At 58.8% G+C, this 23,906-nt stretch overlaps 1 protein-coding gene across 4 annotated transcripts in view; it reads left to right on the top strand.

Annotated features, from left to right (window-relative positions):
• Positions 1–23,258, top strand: part of CSNK1G2 (casein kinase 1 gamma 2) — a 42,868-nt gene extending 19,610 nt beyond the window's left edge. For 3 of the 4 annotated variants that reach the window (XM_021528248.4, XM_085562599.1, XM_085562598.1), the window contains exons 2-13: positions 6,343–6,839; positions 14,105–14,145; positions 14,675–14,744; positions 15,135–15,283; positions 15,823–16,057; positions 16,241–16,326; positions 16,646–16,730; positions 16,807–16,955; positions 17,354–17,437; positions 18,911–19,015; positions 20,744–20,850; positions 21,304–23,258. In XM_021528248.4, coding sequence (XP_021383923.1) covers positions 6,653–6,839; positions 14,105–14,145; positions 14,675–14,744; positions 15,135–15,283; positions 15,823–16,057; positions 16,241–16,326; positions 16,646–16,730; positions 16,807–16,955; positions 17,354–17,437; positions 18,911–19,015; positions 20,744–20,850; positions 21,304–21,358 — 1,353 coding nt within the window. In that variant the 5' untranslated portion in view covers positions 6,343–6,652 and the 3' untranslated portion in view covers positions 21,359–23,258. The remainder of the gene's footprint in view (positions 1–6,342; positions 6,840–14,104; positions 14,146–14,674; positions 14,745–15,134; positions 15,284–15,822; positions 16,058–16,240; positions 16,327–16,645; positions 16,731–16,806; positions 16,956–17,353; positions 17,438–18,910; positions 19,016–20,743; positions 20,851–21,303) is intronic. The other variant, XM_021528249.4, reaches the window with a different exon arrangement.
• Positions 23,259–23,906: the final 648 nt, after the last annotated feature.

Genomic DNA, 23,906 nt, shown 5'->3' with positions numbered 1-23,906 from the left:
TACCTCAGATGGAGAAGGTGGATGCAGGGAAGTTATCCCAGTGTAACAGGCGGGATGTGAAGGGCCAGGGACTCAGGACACACCCAAACCACCACGGAAGGAGTGGCAGAGCCAAGAGCTCTGAAATCCCTGGAGCTGAGCTGCGAGGCTCCCCAGGCTCTCAGAACACGCTGCACGTTCTGCCCGGGCTCCCCGGTGGCCCTGCAGCAGCAGTTAAGTAACAAACTATTTAACAAGAGCTTCCTGTTGTGCTGACACCAATACCAACCTACAAAGGAGCAAGAGGAGTAAACAGAGCTGTGCTGGCTCCTGCCTCTCTGGAGCTGGAGAAAGGGTTGGAGATCAGGAGGAGGCTGGAGCGCCATCGCTTCTGAACCCAAATGTGTTCTGCTGTTCTTGTGGCTGCACTTGGCCGAAAGAGCTGGGAAAATGGCTGCTTCCAGGACAGCTTGGTTTCTAAGGGAGTTTCTGGGGTGGATAAAGGCCCCTTCACCCCTTGCCCTGCTGCTTCAGCTCTTCCACAGGTCCCCAGAGTGGTGCAGCTCCATCACAACAGGGTGGGCACAGCTCTCAGAGCTCTGGATGTGAGGTGCTCACATCCACAGCTCCCATCTCCACCAGCTTCCCAGAGTTCCTCAGTCCGAGCACTGAAACTCCTGTTTTCCGAAGGATCCAGAGGAAATGGGGCCAGAACAAGCCAGTCTTCCCTTGCCATAAGGAATGTTCTGCTGTCCTGGTAGGTTTGCTTGAATCTCCCGTGACTGGAGGTGTCATTGATGGAGGTCCAAGGTGGAGTGGGCTCCAGGTGCTGCACAGCCCCTCTGCCTCTCAAACCCATGGAGGAAACTTCCTTGTGGGGTCAGGATGAGTTTTCTCCAAACAGCACATCCCATGGACCTGAGTTCCAGCCTGTTCAGCTGCTGTGCCCAGCTTGGAGGAGAGTGTCCAAGGGTGGAGGAGGCTCAGGAGATCTTTCTGGAGCCTGTTGGATGGTCACTTGGTGGATAACTGGCTGGACGGTCACTCTAAGTGTAGACCGGTGACCAGTAGTGTCCTCAGGGGTTGGTACTGGGACCAGTGCTGTTTTAGATCTCTGCTGGTGATGTGGACAGTGGGACTGAGGGTACCCTCACTGTGACATACAGCTGTGGAGAGCAGTCACATGCTGGAGGGAAGGGATGGGGCATCCACAGGGACCTAGAGAGGTGAGATTGTTCCAGACTCATAAGGTTCAACAAGGCCAAGTGCAAGGTCCTGCCATGGGCTGGGACAATCCCAAGCACAAACACAGGCTGGATAAAGAATGGATGGAGATCAGTCCTGGAGACAGGGATTTGGGAACTTTGATGGATGAGAAACTTGATGTGACCCAACCCTGGGAGCTTGGCTGTACCCATTGCAGGGCTCCCGTGGGAAGCCTGCTGAGGGTCTCCATGCCCCCATATTTTGGGACACCTCTGTGTGGCACAGCTTTCCCTGCTCCATCACGAGCAAGGCTGGCTGCAGCTCTGCAGGCTGGAACATGTGTTTAACAACAAACCCTTGCAGACATCATTTGGGACTGTCTGTAGCTCACTCTTAAAGATGTTTTAAGACTTTGCTTTGTTTTAAGACTTTTGATCTTCCTGTAAGCTCAGGCTCCTAACTTTTAGAATTTATTGGGATTTGGTTTCAGCTGTGTAAGGCCACTGGTTGCTTTTTGGTCTGGATTTTTGCACTGGGAGCCAGCTGATGGGTCATCCTTTGGGACATTGGGGTATTTGTGATTATTTTTAGCCTTTAATTGGCAGTGATCTGTACTTGGAGCTGCAGAGTGTCAAGGGCTTTTCTCTGTGTGCTTTCAAGAAGCTTTCCTTTCTCTTTCATCTGGATGCAGCTGTGTTTCCCTTCTGCTCACAGAGTGAAGAGTACATGGGGAAACCAGCTCCAAGAACCATCCCAAAGGCTGGTGGGGCTCAGGGAGCAGCACCCAGGGCATGGCTGCTCCCAGGACACCTGGGCCCTGTTCCAAGCAGCACCATGGACCTGCTCCCTGACCTTCACCAGCCACTTCCCTGCTCCAGGCTGCTATTTTTTCCCTCTTCTTCCCCTCCTTTGTTTTGCCCCGTTTAGCTGTAACCTCTTTTGGCCAGGAACATGGTGTGTGTGTTCATATAAAGGGCTGAGAACAATGTGCCCCAGATGGTTTGTACAAGTGCCTTCTCGGCAGCCACAGGGTTTCATTCTACAGGAAAGAAATTCTTAAAAATACAACTCCTCAGCATCTTATACTTGCAAATGTGGGCAGGAACTTCCCGAGCCTTGATATTTTGGTCCAGGTCACAGAGACAAGGGGTAGCACTAGAACTGCAGCTTTTCTTGTTCTAAGGAAAAAAACAACTCCCCCCAACCCCAATTCCCCTTTTCTCACCCTTACATCTGCAGGGAAAAGCTTGTAAATGTGACTGGAGCAGCTCTGACCTGCTTAAAACCAGATGGTAAAGAAAAAGGACCCAATGTTTCAACAAAAGCACTGTGAACTCCCTCTTTGGGAATCAGAGGGTGTGTGGGCTTGCCCCGTTTTCGTGGCACTTTCAGTGCTTCTGAGGTTCTGTTTTGGGGGTGGCTGAGGCACTTGCACTTGCCTGCAGCTTGTTTCCCTTCCAGGATCCCTGGTTTGGAACACTGGCACTGCAAACACCACAGGGCACTGCTTATTTGCTTTAAGACCACAGCTTGCTTTGGAATTTCTTCTGCCAAATTTCAGGACAATTCTCTTTTTTTTCTTTATTTATTCCACTCCCTCCCAAAGAGAAACAAGTTTTCTTAGTCTCATCTTGCATCAGATTTGATTCCAGGCCAACAAATCCAGCCTAGAAGGTGCTTTCCTGAGGCTGATTGCCTCGCTGTGACCTTTTGGGAGAGGATTCCTGTGCAAAATGGAACGTTGTGAAAAATGGAATGTTGTAAAATCAGTTTTATACAGGGAATCTTCCCCCATGGTGCTGCTGCGTGGGGAGGATGGGTCAGGTCTGGGTCCCTGTTGCCTGTCCAAAGGCTGCTGTGTTCTAACAAACACAGGGGGTTTTTGCTCTGCAGCAGTGGGAGTCCTGGGATTTTACCAAAAGTTTCTGTTTCTAATTAGGTTGTTCTCAATTTTAAAGGCCAGTGATCTCTTTGTGGCACAGGGTGGAAAACCTGAGCAATCCCTGACACTGCACAGAGGTGGGTCCTGCTTTTGTCCCGAGGTCCAGGGAGCCACTGTGGACTCCTTGGCACTCCTGGGATGAGAAAATCAATTCCTCCCAGCCCTTGGCTCATCCACAGGGCAGGCTGTGGGCAGAGTGTGAGGGAGCATCACTACCCCTGGCCTGACTCACATGGATTTGGTTCAGGGATTTCCTGCTGCTCTGACTGCCCAGCTTGGGAAACGGGGAATTGCAGCATGGCAGTCCCAGCATGGGGGGCTGGGCTGTGGCCTCGCTGGGTGTGAATCTGACCCAGATGCCCGAAATTGGAGTTTGGAGCTGGGCCCCTCCAGGAGAGCAGCTCCTGAGGCTGGGCAGGCAGGACAGAGTTATGCTGTTCTCCTTGCGTTTGTCTGGGCTGGGAAAGGGCAGCACAGTCTCCCTGTGCTCACAGGAAACAGGATTTAATTTTTCCCTTCTGCCTCACTTCATTGTCTGAAATTCCCTTGCAGAGGCTGGCCCATAACTCTTCAAAGAAAATAATCCCAAGCTCTGGGGCTGGAGCTCCCTGAGCTCTGGCTGTCGGCCGCCCGAGTCTGTGCAAACAGTCTGGGCCTGGAATCCCCTGGGACTGAGCATAAAGGTCTGATTCAGAAGGAAAACAGGTTATGGAGCTGCAGCAGGGCCCGTGCATCACCAGCTGCTCCCCTTTCCCAGCGTGTGGCTGGAGCCGTGTCCAGGGAAAGCAGCTCCCAAAGCGCCAGGCGAGAGCCGCCCGCTCTGGGAGCTGGGAGGCCGTGGGGGAATGGCTCTGGTGTCCTGAGGAGGTCGGGAGGGCAGCACCATGTGCTGAACCCGGAGCGGAAATCATCGGGGGAGCCAAGAACGAGCAGGATGTCACGTGTGGGCCCTGCGTGCTCGGGGCTGGGGCAGAACAAAGCGCAGGGAAGCCCTGCTCCTGCCGCTCCCACCCCGCTTCCTGCTGGCACGGACACTGCTGGGGGAAGGGAGCACCAGGGCAGAAGCCAGCCCGTGGCTGCCCAGCTCTGGGAGAGCTGGAAGGCTCCCTGTGCCTCAGTTTCCCTTGGCTGAGGTGTGCTGGGTGGATGGCCCCCGGTTGTTGGTGTGCTGGGGGTGACTTCGGAGGGCCAGGCTACTGTGCTCTAGGGATGCTCCAAGGTGTTGGATGGAGGCTGGAGCCTGTGGGAGCAAGAAGGGGCTCCCATGATGCATGAAAGCCTTACTCTCCTGTGCTTGAACCAGTGGGTTCCACAAGTGGCACCCCAGCACTCTGTGCCTTTGAAAACAGCTCTGGTGCCTCCTGAAGAGCAGTGGCAGTGTGCCAGGATTCTGTGGAGAGTGAGGATTTGGTGTCAGGAGGGGGCTGTCCTGGCCCTGGACCCTTGCACAGCCAGTCCTTCCCCCTGCTGAGCTCTGGCTTTGGTGTCTTTTTCCCCAGGTTGCTCTTAGAGCTCCCACATTTCCCTCTGTGTACCCTTGAGCCTGAGAAGTTTTTTTTTTTTGTTATTAATAGCTATTGAGAGCCAATAAAAAGTTTTATGGGGTTTGGCCAAGCATCAGAGCTCACAGTGTGTTCATTTCCTGGAGCTGGAGGAGGAGGTTTGCTTGGATAACCCACGGGTCAGCAGGAGTCTGTGGCACTGGGGGCTCTTGGGAGCTTTCAGGTGTGTCACAGGAGAGGAGCAGGGAGAGGAGGGGTAGGAGGTTGGCAAGGGTCTCAAGCTGGGAGCAAAACCAGAGCAGGGGGGGAAATGGAGGTGTGGGTCTCTCTTGTGCCCTCCCAGTGTGTGCCTGGAGCCTGCTTGACCCCCTGTGTCCATGTTCAGCTTCCTGGCTGTCCTTCCTGCCTCCCACACGGGCACCCCTGCGAGGAGGAACCCAGCTGACCTTCCCCAGTGCAGGGGAGTCCCACCCTGGTGGAGTGCTGGAGAGAGGGAGAGTGCAGTTCCCTCTTGGGCACCTGGTTCCTTGAGCACAGAGCAGGTTCTTGGTTCTTTTCATCCCAGTCTTGTGTCCAGAAGGAAGCAAGGCTTTGGTTGGCCCTGATGTTGGGCTGTTGTACCCACATGAGGACAGGCAGCTGCACAGGGATGTGTATGGAGCCAGTGTTGTGGAATCATGGAATAGTTTGGGTTGGAGGGACCTTTAAAGGTCACCCCATCCAGCCCTGCCATGAGCAGGGCTGTGCACATGAGATGGAGCTCCCTGCTTCAGGGGGCTGAGCTGATTGCTACCTGTTTATGGGAGCTGAGGGGAGCCCAGATAACCCCACCAGCACCACGGGGCTTTCCAGCAGCCTCACTGGGAGCACAGGAGGCAGGCAAGGTGCTGCACCCTGAGCAAACAAGCTGCCACGAGCATCTTTTGCTCTAGCCAGTGTCACAGCCCTGCCCCGGGCTGCAGCCAAGGGGCCTCGCTCCCAGCTTTGCAATTAAAATCAAGGCTGGCTGATGAGAGCAGAGGAGGAGGCAGTGGGATGTTAGTACGTTCCTGTTTGCCAAGTGGGTGTTTTCCCTTAGCCCAGGTGGGCTGTGGTGGGTGCCCTGAGTGTGGCTGTTCCTCAGGAACCCTGTCCTGGGCTGCTGGCACAGGATCCTGACCCACCACAGCAGAGACTGCTGCTGGAGTGGGAGGTGCTCCAACTCCACTCCCCTGCCCCTGGATCACAGGGACTCTCCCAGCCAGGTGAAATCATTTTCACTCCATGGGCAGCCCCATGCCTGGCATGGTGTGCCCATAATGCTGGGTTCCCATGTGTCCTCTGCTCTTGGGGTCTCTCAGAGTTCCTGGCTGGTGCCTCTGAGTGCTTCTAGAAGCTGCCACAGCCCTTCCCCGTGGGGACAGTTTTGTCCCCACATCACTCTTGACTGGCTCCAGCATGGAGACACTCATCAGCCATTTCACCTCTGGCTGACCAAGCTTTTTTTGAAATTCATTTGTTTGTTTATTTAAACCAACATCTCAGGCATGGGGCACTTTGGGACCTGATGTTTATCCCAGCTTCTCCCACCCCTCAACTGCAGCACTGTCATTGCTTTGGGAATTATCTGTCTGCAGGGAAGGTGCTGGAGGGACTCTTGAGGAACGCAGAGCCCACAGCTCTCTGTTGTCCTCTGCCTTCCCATACTGATTTTCTGCCTCTCCTTTTGCACAGCTGGGACAGCGAGGAGCTGCGCTGGGAGGACCCTGTCTGCAGGATGTTCTCTCCACCAAAGAACTCCCTGTGACCAGCGATGATGACAGTCCCGGCGGGACCTTGGGAAGCACTAACATTTCAGTAGCCCAGCACCCGTGGACGGCCTCTTACCCCTCCTTCTCCAGACCCCGCCCTCCCACCGCTCACCGGGATGGTGTATTAACCAAGAGGAACCCTGCTTCTTTCCTCCTCACCCTTCCATTTTCGGCAGCTCTGGGATTTGTATGGCAGCAGCGTAACCGTGGAGAGGCCGGGGTATCACAAACTTATGGATTTTGATAAGAGAGGAGGGAAAGGGGAGCTGGAGGAAGGTAAAAGAATGTCCAAGACAGGTGGAGGAAGGAGTGGTCATGGAGGCCGGGGTGCTGGAACCAACTCGGGAGTCTTAATGGTGGGTCCCAACTTCCGTGTCGGCAAGAAGATCGGATGCGGCAATTTCGGGGAGCTCCGTCTAGGTGAGAAGGGTCATTCATCTCTGTCCTCACTGAACCTACTCCTGCCAGGATTGCCCTGGCATCCTCCTCCTGCAGCAGGAGGAGCTGGCACAGGCTGTGGCCGTGGGCACTGGGTTGCTGACTGGCCACACAGAGTCGAAGCGTTGCCCCTTGCAGGCAGCTCTTGTTCTGTCACAGAGGTTCCACTTCCTTCATCCCTTCACGCTGTGCTTGATCTACCAAGGCCCATCCCAGCACAAAGGACTGATTGCAGAGGTGTTTCCCATCTCCTCCTGTCCCATCTCCTCTGGGTCTGCCAGGGAAAACACTACAGGCTGGATCTGTCTGTGGTAAATGGTGGTAAATGGCCATAGAGTTCTGGGTGCCCCCCAAATCCAGGAACACTGAGTGAGGAGGGATTCAGGAGATGCCACTGTACTGATCAAATCTCACCCCACTTGTGCTCGGGGTGCTGCCCTCTCGCTGTGCCTCAGGACAGGGGATGGAGCATGGGGGTCTAAGGGACGTTCACTCTGCTGGGACAAACATCTAGAGAGGAGAATCCTGGTTTTATCCTGGGTAAATTCTTCACTTGTTGAAACTGGCTGTTTGAGAGACTCCCCTGAAATTCTGTACAGGTCAGTGAAAGGAATAAAACTTAAGCGTCTTCCATAGTCACTTTCCATTTTGAACCAAGTTTATCAGGAAACTCCTCAAGCAAACTCCTGTTTGGAGGGTGGGGAGGTTGCTCCTCTCCCAGGACTGGGAATGTCCCAAGAGACTTTCAGCAAGCTGTTAACCCTTTGCTTGGCATCAGGCAGCTGGGAGTGGTCTGGCAGGGCCAGGCACCTCTGTGCCAGCAGCACAGTCTGGATGTCTCCAGGAATGTGTGGGTGGAGGCCCTGCCAGCTTGGCTGTGAGTGCTTTGGGAAGGGGCTTGTGCTCTGGGAAGAGGGAAGAGAGGCAGTCCCCAGAGCCTGTGACAGCCACAGCCCTTACTGCTCCGTGGTATTTTAAGCAGCGCCCTCTCAAACCGAGCTCTGAGCTAAACCTGCCCTGACCGTGGGCCTGGGGAGGAGCTGTGGCAGCCCTGGCTGGGGTGAGGTCAGTCCCCAGCTCCCAGTGTGGGGAGTTAATGTCAGCTCTTCCCGGCCTGACAGACTGGCTGGTGCCAGGCTCGCCCGTCCCATCCCCGCACTTCCCGGCGGGATCGCCGCTTAATTGCAGAGCTGGGGAAACGCTCTGGTTAAATCCAGCCAAGCAGTTCCCCTGTTCAGCTGGCTCTCCTGCTGTCATGAAGAGCTCTGAGTCTTCCTCCAGACCCAGGCCTTGTGGAAGGAGAGGATTTTACCACACCAGCTGCTCCTTTCAGTTCCCCGGGTAGATCTGGACACTCCTGCTGCCAGTGCCTCCCTGCTGGGCCAGTGGGCAGAGAGCCCTGAGCTGTGCAGGGTCCACCTGTGTCCTTGCACCTCCTTTTCCTTGCTTAGCACTGAGCATTCCACGATGGATCTGTGTTTCTGGGTGAGCTGGATCCCTGCAGGAGGCTGGGGCTGTGTTGCTGTGCTGAGGGTCAGTGCGACCCCCCCTGCCTTGGCCTCCCCCTCATTTTCCAGGGGCAGCAGCAAGGGGACACGAGTCTCAGATGGATCTGAGGAATGTCTGTCAAACTGACAGTGAGGTTGCTGCAGGGGCCTGGGAGCAGTTGGGCTTGGTTTGCTCGTGGCTGCAGGGACAAGCAGCGAGCTCTCGCTCCAGGGCTCCACAGTGGTCGATTCTCACAGTGAGAATTTGTCCTTGCCACCAGCAAGAGAAGCTTCCAGTCCCTTCACGTGGCTTTTTTGCTCTGTCACACCCTGCAGTGCCTGGCCATAACAGGCCTGAGCACGAGATCCCATCATGGCAGTGGAAGCCACAGCTATGTGGCTTCTCTCCTAAAATCACATCTCTCTTCCTTAGGTGTGCCTTCGAACTGCATCAGGGCTCAGGAATGCTTTCAGGATTTAGGGATTCCTCCAACTGCAGATGAATGGGAAGGGACCAGAGGGCTCCTGCTGTGAAGTGGTGGCATGAGCAGGGATCTTCCCCACCTCTTGCTGGGCACTCAGCTTTCCCCTGGGAATAGAGAATTCAGTCCTCAAGGCTTTAGAGGCCAAACTGCAGCTCAGTATTTAAAAGCTCCCAGATCTTCTTTGGCCTTTTTCCTCTCACAACAAAGGGCACAAGATCTTGAAAAAATGTACCTGGAGGTGACTCCCCCAGCTCCCAGTGGTGGGGAGGGAGGAAGGGGACACTGTCTTCCCCAAAAAGGTACCACTTTGCCCTGTTTCTCCACCACACCGAGGGGCACGTGGTGACCTGTCCTTAGGGTACTTCAGCTCAGCTGCCCCCGGTAGAGACAAATGTCCACCCATGTAGGAGTGATCTGTTTAAAGATGAAATATTAAAAAACCATTGGCATAAGGCATGTGTGGGAAACCAGAAGGGGAATGACGTGGGCAGGAGTTGTGGCTGCCAGGGCTGTGCATTTGGATCTTGCTTCTCCTTGTCCCTGCTGGCCTTGGCATCCCGGGCAATGCAGGGACGTGGTGCCAGTCCCAGTCTGGCAGTGCTGCCAGCCAGTTCCGCACTGGACCAGCATGACTGGAGAGCTGGGCTGGGAGCTGGAGCAGGGTGGTTGCCCCAGCCCTCTGGCACGGAGGGGAAGGTTTATGTTGTGCAAGTGCTGGGTCCTGTTACCTTGTTATGTCCTGGAGCTTCACCCTGAGCTGGTGAGTGCTCACCTTTCCCCCTGCCAGCCTCCAGCTGGGGTCCAGCACCAGGCAAATTCCTCCTGGGGCTTTCCAGCAGCATCCCAGGGTAGTGCCTCCTGCCTGCAGCCCCCTGAGCTCCCCCTGCCCACGTGCTGCCCACAGCCAGCCAGGGTGGCATGCTGCCCTCTGAAACACAAGGCAGCAGGATGCTGATGGCAGTGGGTGACCAGAGTGTGGCTGGTGGCTCGTGTGCCCTGGCACTGGGCACAGCTGAGCTGCAGCCCTGCCAGCTCTCTGTGCCCCAAGAGTAGGACCAGCACACTCACAGAGAGGGTTTGTTGGAGCAGGTTCCTCTTAGCAGCTACTCAGGAGTGCTTGGGATGGGCTGGGGTAGGGGGAGAGGAGGAAAACCCAGATACTGAGCAGAAAGGTCAAAACTGAGCCCAAAGCACCTGGGTGCTGTGCAGATCCTTCCCTGGTGCAGGGCTGCCTCAGAGCCAGGAATTGCCCTTAGTCCTGGCACCCTTCCTGAGGGCCCCTTCCTGAGCCAGGCCCAAGGCTGGTGCTCCTGCCAGGCTGTGCCATGGGGCTGTCCCAGGGCAGCCTCAGCCTAGAGCAGGGTGCAGGGAAGGATGGGGGACCTGGCAGCAGCTGCTGCTTCTGTTCTTCCAGCAGCATTTTGCAGCTTCTCAGTGCCCACCCCTTTCCCCCAGCCTGCTGTATGCATTGTTGCTGGCAGCTTGGAGCCACAGCAGCAGTTTTCCTTCAAAATGAAAATTAACAGCTGGAAATTAATTATCCTTTAATGTAAACTCGGGATTTTGGAGGGAAGAGCACAGGGGGTGAGTCTGTGTGCAGTGTGTGAGCCAGGAGCAGCTCACTACTGCAGCTGGCCAGGGCCGTGGCCCAGCTGAAGGGTCATGTGCAGGTGCTGGGGACATTCCCAAGCTCTCCTGAGCTGTGGCTCTCAGGCCTGTCCAGCAGCCTCCCAGGACCTCCCAGGGAGTTATCTGGGGCCACAAAAAGTGACTTCTGAAAAAGTGCCTGGGCTCAGTGCCCTGCTCATGACACCCTTCTTGTCTTGGGCTCTGCAGAGATCTCCCTGTGAGCACCTGCAGTGTGGCCAAGGGCTCGGCCACCTCCCAGAGGTCAGAGCCACAGACCCACCACGTGCCAGAGGTGGCACAGGGGTGTCTTTGGAGGCTTTGGGAGAGAGGAACCCACACAATTCCTGCTCTCCTGCCTCCCTTGCTGAAGGCTCAGACTTGCTTTGCCTTCTGCTTACTCAGAGCTTCCTTTAGAGAAGGTCAAGCTCTGAAATAACATTTTTCTTCTGATGCTGTTAAAGCCCAGCATTTCACAGAGCTGTCGTTGCTTGGCCTGGTGCAGCCACTGTCACTGGAGCTGCAGTGCTGGCAGGGCTGGGCCTGGCTGCCTTTGTGTGCAGCTGCCCCATCCCCTGTTCCTCCACTGCATTCCCAGCTCTGGGAAGCCAAATTCCCATCCCAGTGCCCAGGCACAGCTCTGTGCTGTGCCACAGGCAGGGGGCAGCCTTAGTGCTTGCTTTTCTCCTCACAGCGAGGGGCTGGAGTGTGTCCAGAGACAGGAATGGGGCTGGGGAAGGGGCTGGAGCACCAGGAGAGGCTGAGGGAGCTGGGAAGGGGCTCAGCCTGGAGAAAAGGAAGCTCAGGGGGGACCTTGTGGCTCTGCACAGCTCCTGACAGGAGGGGACAGCCGGGGGTGGTCGGGATCTGCTCCAGGGAACAGGGACAGGAGGAGAGGGAACAGCCTCAGGCTGGGCCAGGGGAGGTTTAGATTGGCTATTGGGAACATTTCTTCACAGAAAGGGTTGGGAAGCATTGGAACAGACTGCCCAGGGTAGGAGTGGGGTCACCAGCCCAGAAGCGTTCAAAAATTTGAGAATGTGGGACTTGGGGACATGGGCCAGTGTGAATATGGTGGTGCTGCTGGCTGATGATCAGAGTGCTGATCTGAAGGGTCTTTTCCCACCTTAATAATTCTGTGATCCCATGGTTCTGAGCTGCTTGGATGGGGACCCAGCTCTGCGCCGGGCTCCTCCCGGCTGTGCTGACGTGCAGGAGCAGGTGCTGGTGCTGCTGCCAAATCCCTGGGGAGGGGAGAGCAGAGAGAGCCAGGTCTGGCTGCAGCACAGCCAGCACACCAGCCCCAGGCCTGGCTGCCTGCTCCTGCCTTGGGCCGTTCTGGTCCCACACACTGCATCCTGCAGCTGCTGCCAGCTGGGCTTGGAGGCACCTCCAGCACCGAGCCGGGCAAAGGCCCCTGCAATGCTAATATTTGCTTTCTGCCTCCCATCTCACCACTTTGCTCTTTTATTTCCTTTCAAAAGCACCTTTTGTGCTGCAGGTCCTGCCTGCTCCAGTCCTCCTCGTCACTCCCTGGGCTCTGGCACATTTTGGGTGTCAAAGTTGCCCCCTTGTGAACACCGGTGCAGAGCAGAGGCTCCAGGAGCTGGAGTGGGGAGTTCCCCGGCATGGAAGGAATCCTCCCTCCTTGCTGTTTCGCTTTTTCTTTTCTCTTGGTTTCTTAATCTCATGACAGGCCAGTTCTGCTATTTGCACCTTTTTTAATTCAGAAAGGGGAAGCAGAGGGTGGTGATTTGACCAGTCTCTGCTCCCCAGCTTGTCCATCAGGTGTGTCCAAGCCCCCCAAGGTAGGGGTGAACCCAGGGGAGTGCCAAATTATTTGGACTCATTTTTGGGCTGGGAGAATGCTGCCAGCTCCAGAGCTTTGTTGCTGGTAGCTTTCTGTGCCAGTGAGCCACCACTGCGTGGTGAGGACAGGAGAGATGCCACTGCTGGGGATTCTCCTGCCTCCATCCCTTCTCCCTCCCTGCTGAGTCCCTTTTGCAGTGTCTCTCTGGCATTTTTCCTGCCATGTTATGTTTTTCCCCCTTCAAATCCTGCCTGACCTCAGGGAAAATCCAGCTGTGAGTTTTCTGATCCCATGTTGCTGCCCTGAAGGCAGCAGTAATTGTTTTGGACTGAACTGTATGGCACTGTGGAGCCAGGCACAGGCCTGGGGGCGTCCCACCTGCTCCCCAGGAAATGTCAGTGCGTGATGGGACAAACCCCCTGGATCTGGCACACGCTGTGTTCACCAGACGTTCCTCCTTCCCTCCCAAATCCCTTCCTCCCTAATCGCTGTGAAGGGATTTGCTTTATGCAGAAGCAGCAGACAAAGTGGCTTGGCAGAGGTCCCCTGGGATGGGAGAGGGTCAGGAAGGCAGCAGGACTGAGCCCCTCCTTGGCTGCAGAGCCCATCCCTGGGAGGAGCTGCTCCATTAATATCTCCCATTCATCCCTCTTCCCGTAATCCTGCCGCCGACTGTGGCGCTCAGCAGCTGGCTCTGATGTCACCGGCCAGGATTTATTGCTGCTTCAGGTGGAGAGCAGCAGTCAGAGCAGATGAAATCTTACGCCAGGAGGAGCTTGTTCCCTAAGCAAATTGCTTGGAGAAAATCCCAGGAGACAGATGCAGCTCCATCAGATACAGTGGGATCGCCGGGATCTGGAGTCTGCTGCCCTTCACCCCCACCTGCCTGGGCTCCTGCAGGCTCTGGCACAGGGAGTGCTCAGAACTCTTCCTGCAAACCTTTGATCTGGGCCTTTATGGGCCTGGGCAGAGGTTGTGTGCTGCTTCCCAGGTGTGCCCCCTTTTCCTCAGCCCCCTGGTTTTGCGGAGATGTGGAGGCACCCTGAGCTCAGCCTTCCTGTGGTGATGATGTGAAAAGTCCTGTGCAGGTGTGGAGCCCTCCTGGGAGGTCCTGTACGAGGTGCTGGGTGCCACAGCTGCTCCTTCACTCCCCTGGGCTCTTCCTGCAGCCTTCAGCTCCTCGTACAGCCTGGGCCATGCCATGGATCTGCTCCTGGCTTCCCCTGTGCCCTTGGGCAGGCAGGAGCATCCCCAGGGATGAGGCTGATTCACACACACTACACACAAGCACGTGCCATTCCCAGAAGTGACCCCAGCCACTGGGGACAGATTTCCACCAGCCTGTGGTGCCCTCAGACCACTGCCAGCTGTGCCAGTGCTCCCGGGTGTCCCTCCTCCCTGCCACCCTTTGCAGGGTCCTACTGGCCAAAAAACCTCAGTGTCCCCCTACCCTGGCCATCCCTCTGTGTGAATACCACACCTCCTTAGCCCCCTCTCCCTGTGGGGCTGGGAGAAGCACCAGGTCTCAGCCTTGTCCCTGCCTTGCCCAGTCACGTCCTGCTGCTGCCCCCTCCCATCAGCCTTGGCTCCAGCCCCCAGGAGCCTCCCCATGCCAGAGGAATCCACATCCCCACCTGGGGATAATTAGCAGGCATGTTGCAACTCCCCACAGTGGGTTCTGCTCCCGCTCATGCCTTGAGGCCCCTTCAGGTGTTGTGGGAGCAGCAGAACCTGTTCAGAATGTTTTTGAGCCCAGGAGCCCTCAGGGACAGCGGTGGATGTGTGGTGGGGGTGATGCAGGGACTGCTTTTCATCTCTTTTTTGTGTCTCTGCCCGCAGGGAAGAATCTCTACACAAATGAATACGTAGCTATCAAATTGGTGAGTAGCTGTCAAACCAGGGAGTTCCTCCATGGTTGGGGTGGGAGATGTTCCAGCCATTGGGAAGGAGGCTTCTCTCCTTTCTCCCGTGGTGTTGGGTTGGGATGTGATGATGTGGTGGCTGAGGGGCTGTCAGGGAGCTCCGTTCCCACTGGGAATTGAGGGCAGTCTGGAAACACCATCACTGCAGGAGGGGTGATCCAGGTCTGGGCAGGGAAGAGCTGAGCCGTGCTTCTCCCAGCCCTCACCGAGGCCTGTGCTGTGCTCAGCCTGTGCCAGCAGCAGAGAGGGTGGCCCCACTGGTACCTGACCCCATTAATGTTTTGCTCTCTCTGGATGAGATGATCTGGCTCCCATATGGGCTGATTTTCTCTCATCATCCCCTGAGGCTTCATCTCCATTTTATACCAGTTGTTCCCAACCCCAAATGCTCTCAGTCCAGCTTCTGCCAGCATGTGAAAGATGCTGACACCCAGACCCCTTGAACATCCTGCTTCCTACTTAACTGTTCTCCTTTCTCTCCTCCAAGGAACCCATAAAATCCCGGGCCCCCCAGCTGCACCTGGAGTATCGGTTCTACAAACAGCTCGGCAATGCAGGTACAGGGCTGGGCTGAGCTGCCCTGGGGAGCTGCCTGCCAGGGGCACTGCTGGGAGAGAGGCTTTCCCTAAATGTGACTCTGCAACTTCACCCCCAGCTTGAGCTCCTGCCCATCTGCTCCGCAGGGAGAGGCTGGTTTTACACAGATGCCTCATCTCATCTTTGATCTCTTTTGATTTGGTTCTTTCCCCCCACCACCCCCACAGCAGGGTCAGGGATGCAGATGGAGCTGCCTCCTTCCCCCTGCTGCCACGAGCAGAGCCAGGCTGGCTGAGCAGGGAGGGCAGTGCAGGGACATTCCCCCTCTGAATCCCCTGTCCCTGTTTGGCATGGCAGTGACAGCGTGGCCCTGCTGCAGCCCTGCACAGCCCCTGCTCCATCTCTTGCAGAAGGAATTCCTCAGGTTTACTACTTTGGTCCCTGTGGGAAGTACAATGCCATGGTGTTGGAGCTGCTCGGACCCAGCCTGGAAGATCTCTTTGATCTGTGTGATCGGACCTTCACGCTCAAGACCGTCCTGATGATCGCGATCCAGCTGGTGAGTGCAGCCCCTGCACAGCTCCCATGCAGCCCTGCACGGTTCCCATGCAGCCTTGCACGGCTCCCCTGCAGCCCTGCACAGCTCCCATGCAGCCCTGCACGGCTCCCATGCAGCCTTGCACGGCTCCCCTGCAGCCCTGCACGGCTGCCCTGGCACCCTGCACGGGTGCCCTGCAGCCCTGGGGAGCAGGGGGTGTGTGGGCACCGTGGGTAGGCAGCATGGGCATCCCACAGGGAATGGGTGGAAGATGCTGGCACAACCCAGCCTGGCTGTCCCATACCTCCCCGCTCCCTGCTGAGGGAGAGCTCTTCACCCCTTCACAGCCCCTCTGAGCCAGACAAGAATCTCTGTGAGCCCGGAGCACCTCAGTGTGTGCCCAGGGTGCAGCTGGCCTGGGGCTGTGTCCCATGGTGGGAAGGAGCTGATGTGTCCGTGCTTGGGGCTGGGGCCAGCTGAGGGGAGCAGGGTCCGGGGCAGGAGCCTGCAGGACACAGGGTGGGTGTCTGCCCTGGCACTGACACCTCCTTCTGCCCCAGATCACACGGATGGAGTACGTCCACACCAAAAGCCTGATCTACAGAGATGTCAAGCCAGAGAACTTCCTGGTGGGGCGGCCGGGCAGCAAGCGGCAGCACACCATCCACATCATCGATTTTGGCCTGGCCAAAGAGTATATTGACCCCGAGACCAAAAAACACATCCCCTACCGAGAGCACAAGAGCCTGACAGGGACAGCGCGTTACATGAGCATCAACACCCACCTGGGGAAAGGTGTGTGGGCACGGCAAGCCAGCCCTGCCTGTGGCTGAAGGGAGGGACTGCAGGGCAGGGGTGCAGAGGTGGGGCTGGGGACAAGCTGCCTCTCCTGCTCGTCAGGGTGCCGGCAGGACACTTGGGGTGCTGCAGCATCTGGAGCTGTAGTGGGAACTGACCCACGTCTCTTTCTCCGTGCAGAACAAAGCCGCAGGGACGACCTGGAAGCATTAGGGCACATGTTTATGTACTTCCTCCGTGGGAGCCTTCCTTGGCAAGGCCTCAAGGTAACTGCCAGCTCCTGCTGCCCCTGGGCATGGCTTCCTGTGGGTGTGGCTCTGCCTGGGGAGGGGGAAGGTTTGGCCCCTGGGGTGTTGGAGGGCTAGCGCCCCACCAGCTCTGAGCTCCATGCCAGGCCCTTGCAGTGCTGAGCAGCTGCTGTGTCCCCCCAGCTGCTCTCACAGTAGCTGTCCTGGAAACCCTGGGGTTTGTCCTCCAGACCTGCCCGGGGAGGGAGTTACTTGAGAAAGGGAGTCCAAGAAATCATACACAGTGTGACAGCCCAGGGCAGTGCCTGACTGTGCTGACCCCCCTTGTCCCCACCAGGCCGACACACTAAAGGAGAGGTACCAGAAGATCGGTGACACCAAAAGAGCCACCCCGGTGGAGGTGCTCTGTGAGAACTTCCCAGGTGAGAGCAGTGCCCAGCCCAGCCCCCAGCCCCGAGCCCCCTGTGCGCTGTCCCCTGAGCCCCCGTGTCCCCGCAGAGGAGATGGCCACCTACCTGCGCTACGTGCGGCGCCTGGATTTCTTCGAGAAGCCCGACTACGACTACCTGAGGAAGCTCTTCACAGACTTGTTCGAGAGGAACGGTTACGTGTTCGACTACGAATACGACTGGGCAGGGAAACCCCTGGTGAGAGCTCAGGGCCTGGGGGCAGAGGGTGAGGCACCCCAGGCAGCAGGGGCAGCAGCCAGGGAGGAGACGGCTCTCAGCCATCCCTGCCACACACTGTCCAGGGGACCAGCTCCACCTCCTCACCAGTCACCAACTCCAGGGCTGTGACATGGGAATTTGAGGCTCTTGGAGCAAAGGGAACCCCAGCAGCCAAGCTGGCACCTCACTTTCTGCCATGGTGCATTCCTCGGGCTCGCTGCAGCCTGATACCAAGCCTGGCACTGCTGGGGCAGGGGTAGGGACAGTGATCAGGCCCCGGTTCTGGGGGGTTTTGGATGTTTGGCCAGAGGTTGGATCTGTCTGCGGGGTGTTGGGAGGGCTCGGTGCTGCACTGACATTGTCCTTTGTGCCCCCAGCCCACCCCCATTGGCACGATGCACAGCGAGGTGCAGGTGCAGCCCCCGAACAGAGACAAAGCACAGCCACACACCAAACACCAGGTGAGCAATGGCAGGGCCTGGCTGGGGCACGGGGCTGGGCAGCTCGGGCTGCAGCTCCAGGGACATGGAGCCCAGCAGGGATGTTGGCAGGGGCTGTAACATGGTTTTCCCTCAGTGCTGTCTCTGGGAGGAGTTCCTTCCCACAGCTCTGGGTCTGTGGCGTGCCAGGGGCCCAGGGCAATGTTCTGTGGCCCGGCAGAAGAGGGAGGAAGCACTGTGGGGGCTGTGGAATGACTGGGGGGTGCCAGGCCTGGACATCAGCTGGTGAGGGGCAGGGTCCAGCCTGGGGTGTGGGGGAGGGCTTGGTGCAGGCTGAGCCACCTCTGCTAAGGACACTGTCCCCGTGGGGTGACTCACTGCTCTGCTTGTGATGCCCTTCCATCGATGGGACAGTGACATGGGACAGGGGAGGGCAGGATTGGTGGTGCAGCTTGGCAGCATTTTGCCCCATGCTGGGGCTGCCTTGGTTCTGGGAGTGGGCAGGGCACAGGGAGCCCAGCCCGGGGCAGGGGTCGGGCAGTGTGGGACAGGGGCCAGGCTGCTCAGAACTGCTCCAGTGCTGTGGCCTGTCCTGCCCTGGTGCAGGACACGTATCTCTGGCACTGCTGCCACCAAGAGCAAACCTCATGTGTTTTCCAGCAGTCCTGTACAAACCCTCATCCTCCCAAACCTTCTTGGGGGCAGAGCACCTGCAAAGGGGCTGGAGCAGGGGGTGCAACGCTCTCTCCTCCCCAGGCTGCTCCTGCCCAGCAAAGGGAGCCTGGCACAGCCCCTGCTCTCACTGGCAGAGCTTCTTTAGGGAGGGGGGAACATGTTCAAATCACCTCTGGCTCATTTCTGGGAACTCACTCCCAGTAAGGTCTGCTCTGTGCCTGCAGCACCAGGAGAATGCCATGCTGGACATCCCTTGTCCAGAGCAGGGGCAAGAGCAAAGCACAGAGCTCCTGGAGCATGGGAGCAGTGTCCAGCCAGGGGACACAGGATGTCCCTGCAGCTGTGGGGCCGTGCCGTGCTCACCAGGGGAGGGTTTGGCCCAGCTCGTGCCACACGGGCCCTGCCACGCGCCGCGGCGTCCTGGGGATGCGGCGTCACCTGGGCCTGGCTGCAGCTGCAGCTCTGCTCCCAGCCCGCTCCCAAACACGGCCAGCAGCCCTGCTGGAGCTGGCCCTGCTCCGTGGGGTGGCCCTGCGTGGGGCTGGCCGTGGGGGTGTGTGTGTAGGTGGCAGGGGGACACAGACCCCCACTGTCACCGCAGGGACCGCTCTGGGAGCCGCCGGGACGGTGCTGCACGGGTGCCCTCCGCAATCAGCAACTCGAGCTGCTCCGGTCATGTTTTTGCTTTTGCATGTCTTATTTTCTCGACTCCCTTTGCCACTCTTCCCACCTCTTCCCTCCACTTCTCCCTTCTCTTCCCCATTCTCCCTCTTTTCTTTTGTTTCTTTTCATTCTGTTCCTCCTGCCTGTCGCGAGCAGCCGCCCGAGGGGACGGAGTTGTGGGATCCTCAGGCCGGTGGGCAGCCTGCCGAGGAGCCTTTGGGAGCTCACCTGGCAGCCGGCAGGCTCGGGGGGTCCGTCCAGGTACACGAAACCACGAAACCACGCGCCTGGGGCAGGGGCGGGCGCGGGAGGGAGCGGAGCCACCCTGGGCCTCGTGGCCGCCCGCGGAGCCGGGATCAGCCCCGCTCCCCCGCCCCGGGACCGCGCAGCCCGGGGTCCTGCCCCGGCTGCAGCACGTCCTGCCTGTCCCTGCGGTGCCACGGGATGCTCACGGCTCGCAGGCGAGGCTGGGGCTGCTTCCCACGGGCTGCTGGGCTCCCGTGGTGCTGCCAGGGGGATTAGAGGGCAGCTGGAGATGATGGATGGATAGATAGATGGATGGATGGATGGAGGGAGGGATGGATGGATGGATGGAAAATGTTCAAATTGAAGGATGGAAGGATGGACAGATGAATGGATGGATGATGGATGGATGACTGATGACGGATGGATGAAGGGATGGATGCATGGATGGATGGATGGATAGCACACTGCAGCATGGCAGCTGCGTGGGCATCGCTCTGCCCCCAGTGCTGCTCTTCTGAGCAGGGACTTCCCTGTGCCTCCTTGACTGGAGCCCTGGCTCCAAGCCCTGCTTCTCCCTTCCCGGGCACTCCTTGGCCGTGTCCCCCGCCGTGGCCCTGCCTCGGCCCTGTGCTGGCGCCGTCGGCCCCGTGCTCGCCGCCTCCTGCCGCTGCCGCTCAGCCCTGCCTTGGCCTGGGGGTCCCTCCCGCATGGATGGTGGGACATCCATGCCGGGTCCCCCTGGCTGGGCCTGCGCCGCTTCCTCTGTCTCTGCTTCCGTCCCCGCCGCTCCTGCTCGTTCCTGCTGCTCCACGGCGACTCTGCTGCTGCTCGGCCCCAGGCCTGGGCACAGCTCCCGCTGTTGCCATCACGGGGCCGGGCACTCCGTGGTGCCAGGCAGGCCGTGGGGCCGGGCACTCTGAGGGCCCAGCTCATTCTCTGCCTCGCTCCTCCTGTCCCCTTCCTCCTCCCACTCCTGCTCTGCAAACCCTCCCACCGTGCTCCGCCTGGGTTGGGCGCTGCGGGGTGATGCGCAGGGGTCTCTGTGCTGGTGTCAGGGGCTGGAGCCTGACACGGCTCTGCTGGCTGGGCACTGGCTGTCGGGTGGCAGCTCCTCCAAGGGGCTGGGGAAGGCCAAGGGTCCTCGCCGGGGCCGAGCAGCTTGGAGAGTGTTTGGCCTGTGCATCCCCAGGGAGCTCCTGGCTTTGCCTGTGGGCAGCAGGCCCAGGATGGCGGTTCAGGCACCTCCCAGTTGCCTTGGATGTCCTCCTGGCCCTGGCACTGTGGCTGACCCTGCTGCCCTGGTGAGTGCGCAGGAGCTCAGGGATGCCTGAGCCCTCAGGGTAGGCACTGGGCTGAGTCTTGGTGCTGGAAAGCAGAAGTCGTGTCCAGATGCTCAGCTTGGGAAGGGCTCCTTGGAGCTGTCACCTTTCCCAAGCCCTGTCTCTCACCCACAGTGGAGCTGGCTGCCAGCAAGCCCCTCTCCTGGTGCAGGGGCTCCCAGGAGCTGGGATCCTTCCAGGGGCATTCTGAGGGCGCAGAGCTCTCTGTGCACTGGGGCTCTTGGGGAGGGCTCAGCACCAAGGCCGAACACTGCGCTCTGGGTGAGGGCACCGTCCTGCCACGAAGGGCACCTCGGTGCTCCCGGGCATAGCTGGGTGGTCTCCTGGGTGGCTCCTGTGCCTGCCAGGAGGGGAAGGGCTGCAGACCCCCAGGCTGCCCCTGCTGACACTCGTCTCCCCCCAGGTGATGAGCTCCACCAATGGAGAGCTGAACACAGATGACCCGACGGCAGGACATTCGAACGCCCCCATCACAGCCCCCACCGAGGTGGAGGTGACAGACGATACAAAGTAAGGCCCCAGCCCTGCTGCCCCTCGCCAGTGCTGGGCTGGAGGAGGGGTCAGCAGCTGCCCCAGGATGCCTTGTCCAGTGCCCTCGGGGAGCAGCAGCCCAGCTGTCCCCTGGCACCTGTAAGGGGTGTTCCTGCAGGGCCACCACCCCGACCCTTCCCATCTCACCTTGCCCAAGGCTCCTGCACAGATGCATCCTGCACGGATGGATCTGGGACTCCTCTGGAGTCCCTGCCTGGCCCTTGGTGCCATTTGCTGTGGCAGGTGTCACTTTTGGTGGCTGTTGTGTTCCCAGTCCAGCCCCTGCCATGCACCGGGCGCTGTACTCGGTGGAGCAGCTCTGCCCGCGTGGGGCTCACCAAGGCACCGAGGAGTTTCTGTCCTCCCTGACCCCGCGGCTGCTGCGCCTTCCATGCCGTGGCCCCGCGGCTGACGGGTCCCCTCTGTCCCCAGGTGCTGCTGTTTCTTCAAGAGAAGGAAGAGGAAAACCACCAAGCGTCGCAAGTGAGCTGCCGGGGCCGGGCGGAGCGGCGAGCGATGGCTCCTCTCCTCTGGCCGCGGCTGGATCTCCCCGCGGAGCCGGCGGCCCCTCGGGCTGGACGGGGCCGGGGCCGGGCCGGACGGGCTCCCCCAGCGCCCCACGCGCAGGTGGGGAGCGGGGCCTCCCCAAACTGCTTGTCCTTTCCTCCGCCACTCGTGGCCGTTTACTCGAACCAAGCCCAACTTCGCTGAAGTTCCTGCGTCCGTCAAACAGAAAAAAAAAAAGAAAAAGAGAAAAACCCACGGCGTCACTTGCTTTGAGTTTATAACCAGGCCGAAATGGGGATCAACTACAGACTCTGACCCGTCGCTGTCAGAAGAAGACGAAGACAATTTCAAGAGCAGTGGGCTAAGGAGGAATATTTTTTTTTCTGTTGCTTCTTTGTCTCTTAAGTTAATTTAAAGTGAGTCTCGGTGCAGAGTGCTGAGTCGTCAGTCTTTGACCGTCATCTTCAGTGTTACCGAATTCTGCTCTTCCTTCCGGCCCCGCCCCGCGTCCCCGCCGGGTCCCGCTCGGTCCCGCCGGCGGCGAGCGTCGGGCTCCGGCCCGGCCCGGGCGGGGAGAGCCGGGGGCGCGGGGGCGGGAGAGGAAACGCGTTTACAGTTCATTTACGATGCACTTTTGCGAGCAATACAGGCGCCGTCCGGTCCCGCCGAGAGCAGGTCCGAGACTCCCAGGGGCTGGGGGACACAGGGACAGGGACGGCCGAGACCAAAGGGACCCATGAATGGCGGTGGCAAAGCAGGGAGGGGAAGCAAAGCAGCCTCGTCTCTGGTGCTGCCATGTCTTGGGGCTGGATGTTTCCACAACAGCTGTAGGTGTGGGCAGGGCTTGATCGGCCTCGTGGTTTTACAGCCTGAGCCCCCGAGGCCCCGCGGCTGCTCCCGGGGGCCGGGCCGGGCGGTGAAGGGCAGCGGGCTGGAGCGGCTCTGCCAGCGTGGAATCCCCACCGTGGGGGGATTTTGCATCCCCCCGCTGTGGGACGCTCCCGGGCTGGGGGAATGCAGCTTTTGGAACTGACACACGGACACCCCCGCACCCCCGTGTTCCTCGCCACCCCCGGGGCACTGCAGCTCCCCACTGACTGACCCCGTGCGCTGTCGTGTGTATTGATCGTGACACTGGGGGGGGACACACACTTATCTTTACCAAAACCCTGTTGTTCTGCCCCAAGAGAAGGGGCTGAGGCTGTGCTGGGGGGGGCGGGGGAGGGATGGGACCATCTGTGGCCGCTTTGAAACATTTGTCCAAACTGACCATCTCGGAGGGCTGGAGATCCGGATTGTGGAGGGGCTGGGGGGGCGTGGGGTCTCCCACGGAGCCGTGCCCTCCCCACGGCCCCTCTTCATCCTAAATTCGGGATTGACCCCGGCTTTGGCTTGTCCGGGCTGCGGCCCCAGCTGCTGCTGCGTCCCTGGCCACGGCGGGAAGGGGACGTGCAACGTTTGACCTCGTGTCCCCAGCGAGGCGAACAAACCAATTTTAAAAATCGCCTTAAAATTTTCACTGGAAGTGGTCCCTTGTCAGCGCCTCGGCTCAGAGCAGCCCCGGCAGAGGCCGAAGAGGAGCCGCGGAGGGGGAGGGAAGGCGGCCCCGAGGGTGTGCCCGGAGTGCCCGGCTCCGAACGCACACCCTCGGCTGCCGGGGCCCGAGCCCGGGACCCTCTGTCCTTCCAGCGAGGAGTCCAAATACTGCGATTGTACGTGAGAGCGTTTGTTCCATTGCGAGTTTAGTTACTGCTTTAAAACCAAGTGTACAGATACGGCATTTCAATTTCTCTGATGCTTCCTGGAAGCCATAGAATTTAGGGGCTTTTTTTTAATAAAAACAAAAAAAATAAAATAAAAAAAAAATCTTTAAAACCCAACATATTCTTCTGTGCTTCACTGTGTGGCTCCCAAGGGTGAGGACATTGCCCAAACACCCCCTTTTTGTTTGAGGCTCCCTCAGCAGTGGGTGGGAGCAGCCTCAGCCCCTTGCAGGGGCTCCCTGCTCAGGAGCCTTTCCTGGAGCAGCAGGAGGAAAATCTCGGGGTGACAGGTCAGGGGAACAGCAGCACAGCCGATGGCTCTGGGCACCCTCCCAGGCTCCCGGCAGGTGTGAGTGAGGAAGGTGATGGTGATTCCCTGCTCCAGCACCGGGCCGGGCTGGGCTCCCCTCAGGGAAGCTGCCCCTGGCCCAGGGGCTCACGTTCACCAGGGCCCCACGGCTCCCGCGGGCAAAGGGCCCTGCTGACCCCGCAGGGTCAGAGCTGAGTGCCCGTGGGAGCTGTGCTGGGCACAGGAGCAGAGCCCAGCTCTCATCCCTGCTCCCACAGCCTCTCCGTGCTGGGGATCACAGGCCAGAGGATCTGCTTTCCCCTCCAGGCCTGAACCTGCCAAGGCTGAAGCAGCTTTTTCGTGCATTTAATTGTCAAAAATCTCCAATTCAAGTTCAAGAAATTCAGTCATAAAATGACAGCACCCAGACCAGAGTGTGCCCACCCTGTGCCATCCTGCTGGCCTCCTACCACCAC

The sequence above is a fragment of the Lonchura striata genome, chromosome 28 (assembly GCF_050655825.1).
Source record: "Lonchura striata isolate lonStrDom1 chromosome 28, ASM5065582v1, whole genome shotgun sequence".
Classification (NCBI taxonomy): domain Eukaryota; kingdom Metazoa; phylum Chordata; class Aves; order Passeriformes; family Estrildidae; genus Lonchura; species Lonchura striata.
The sequence above is the reverse complement of the archived record's forward strand: the minus strand, read 5'-3'. Positions and strand labels throughout refer to the sequence as shown.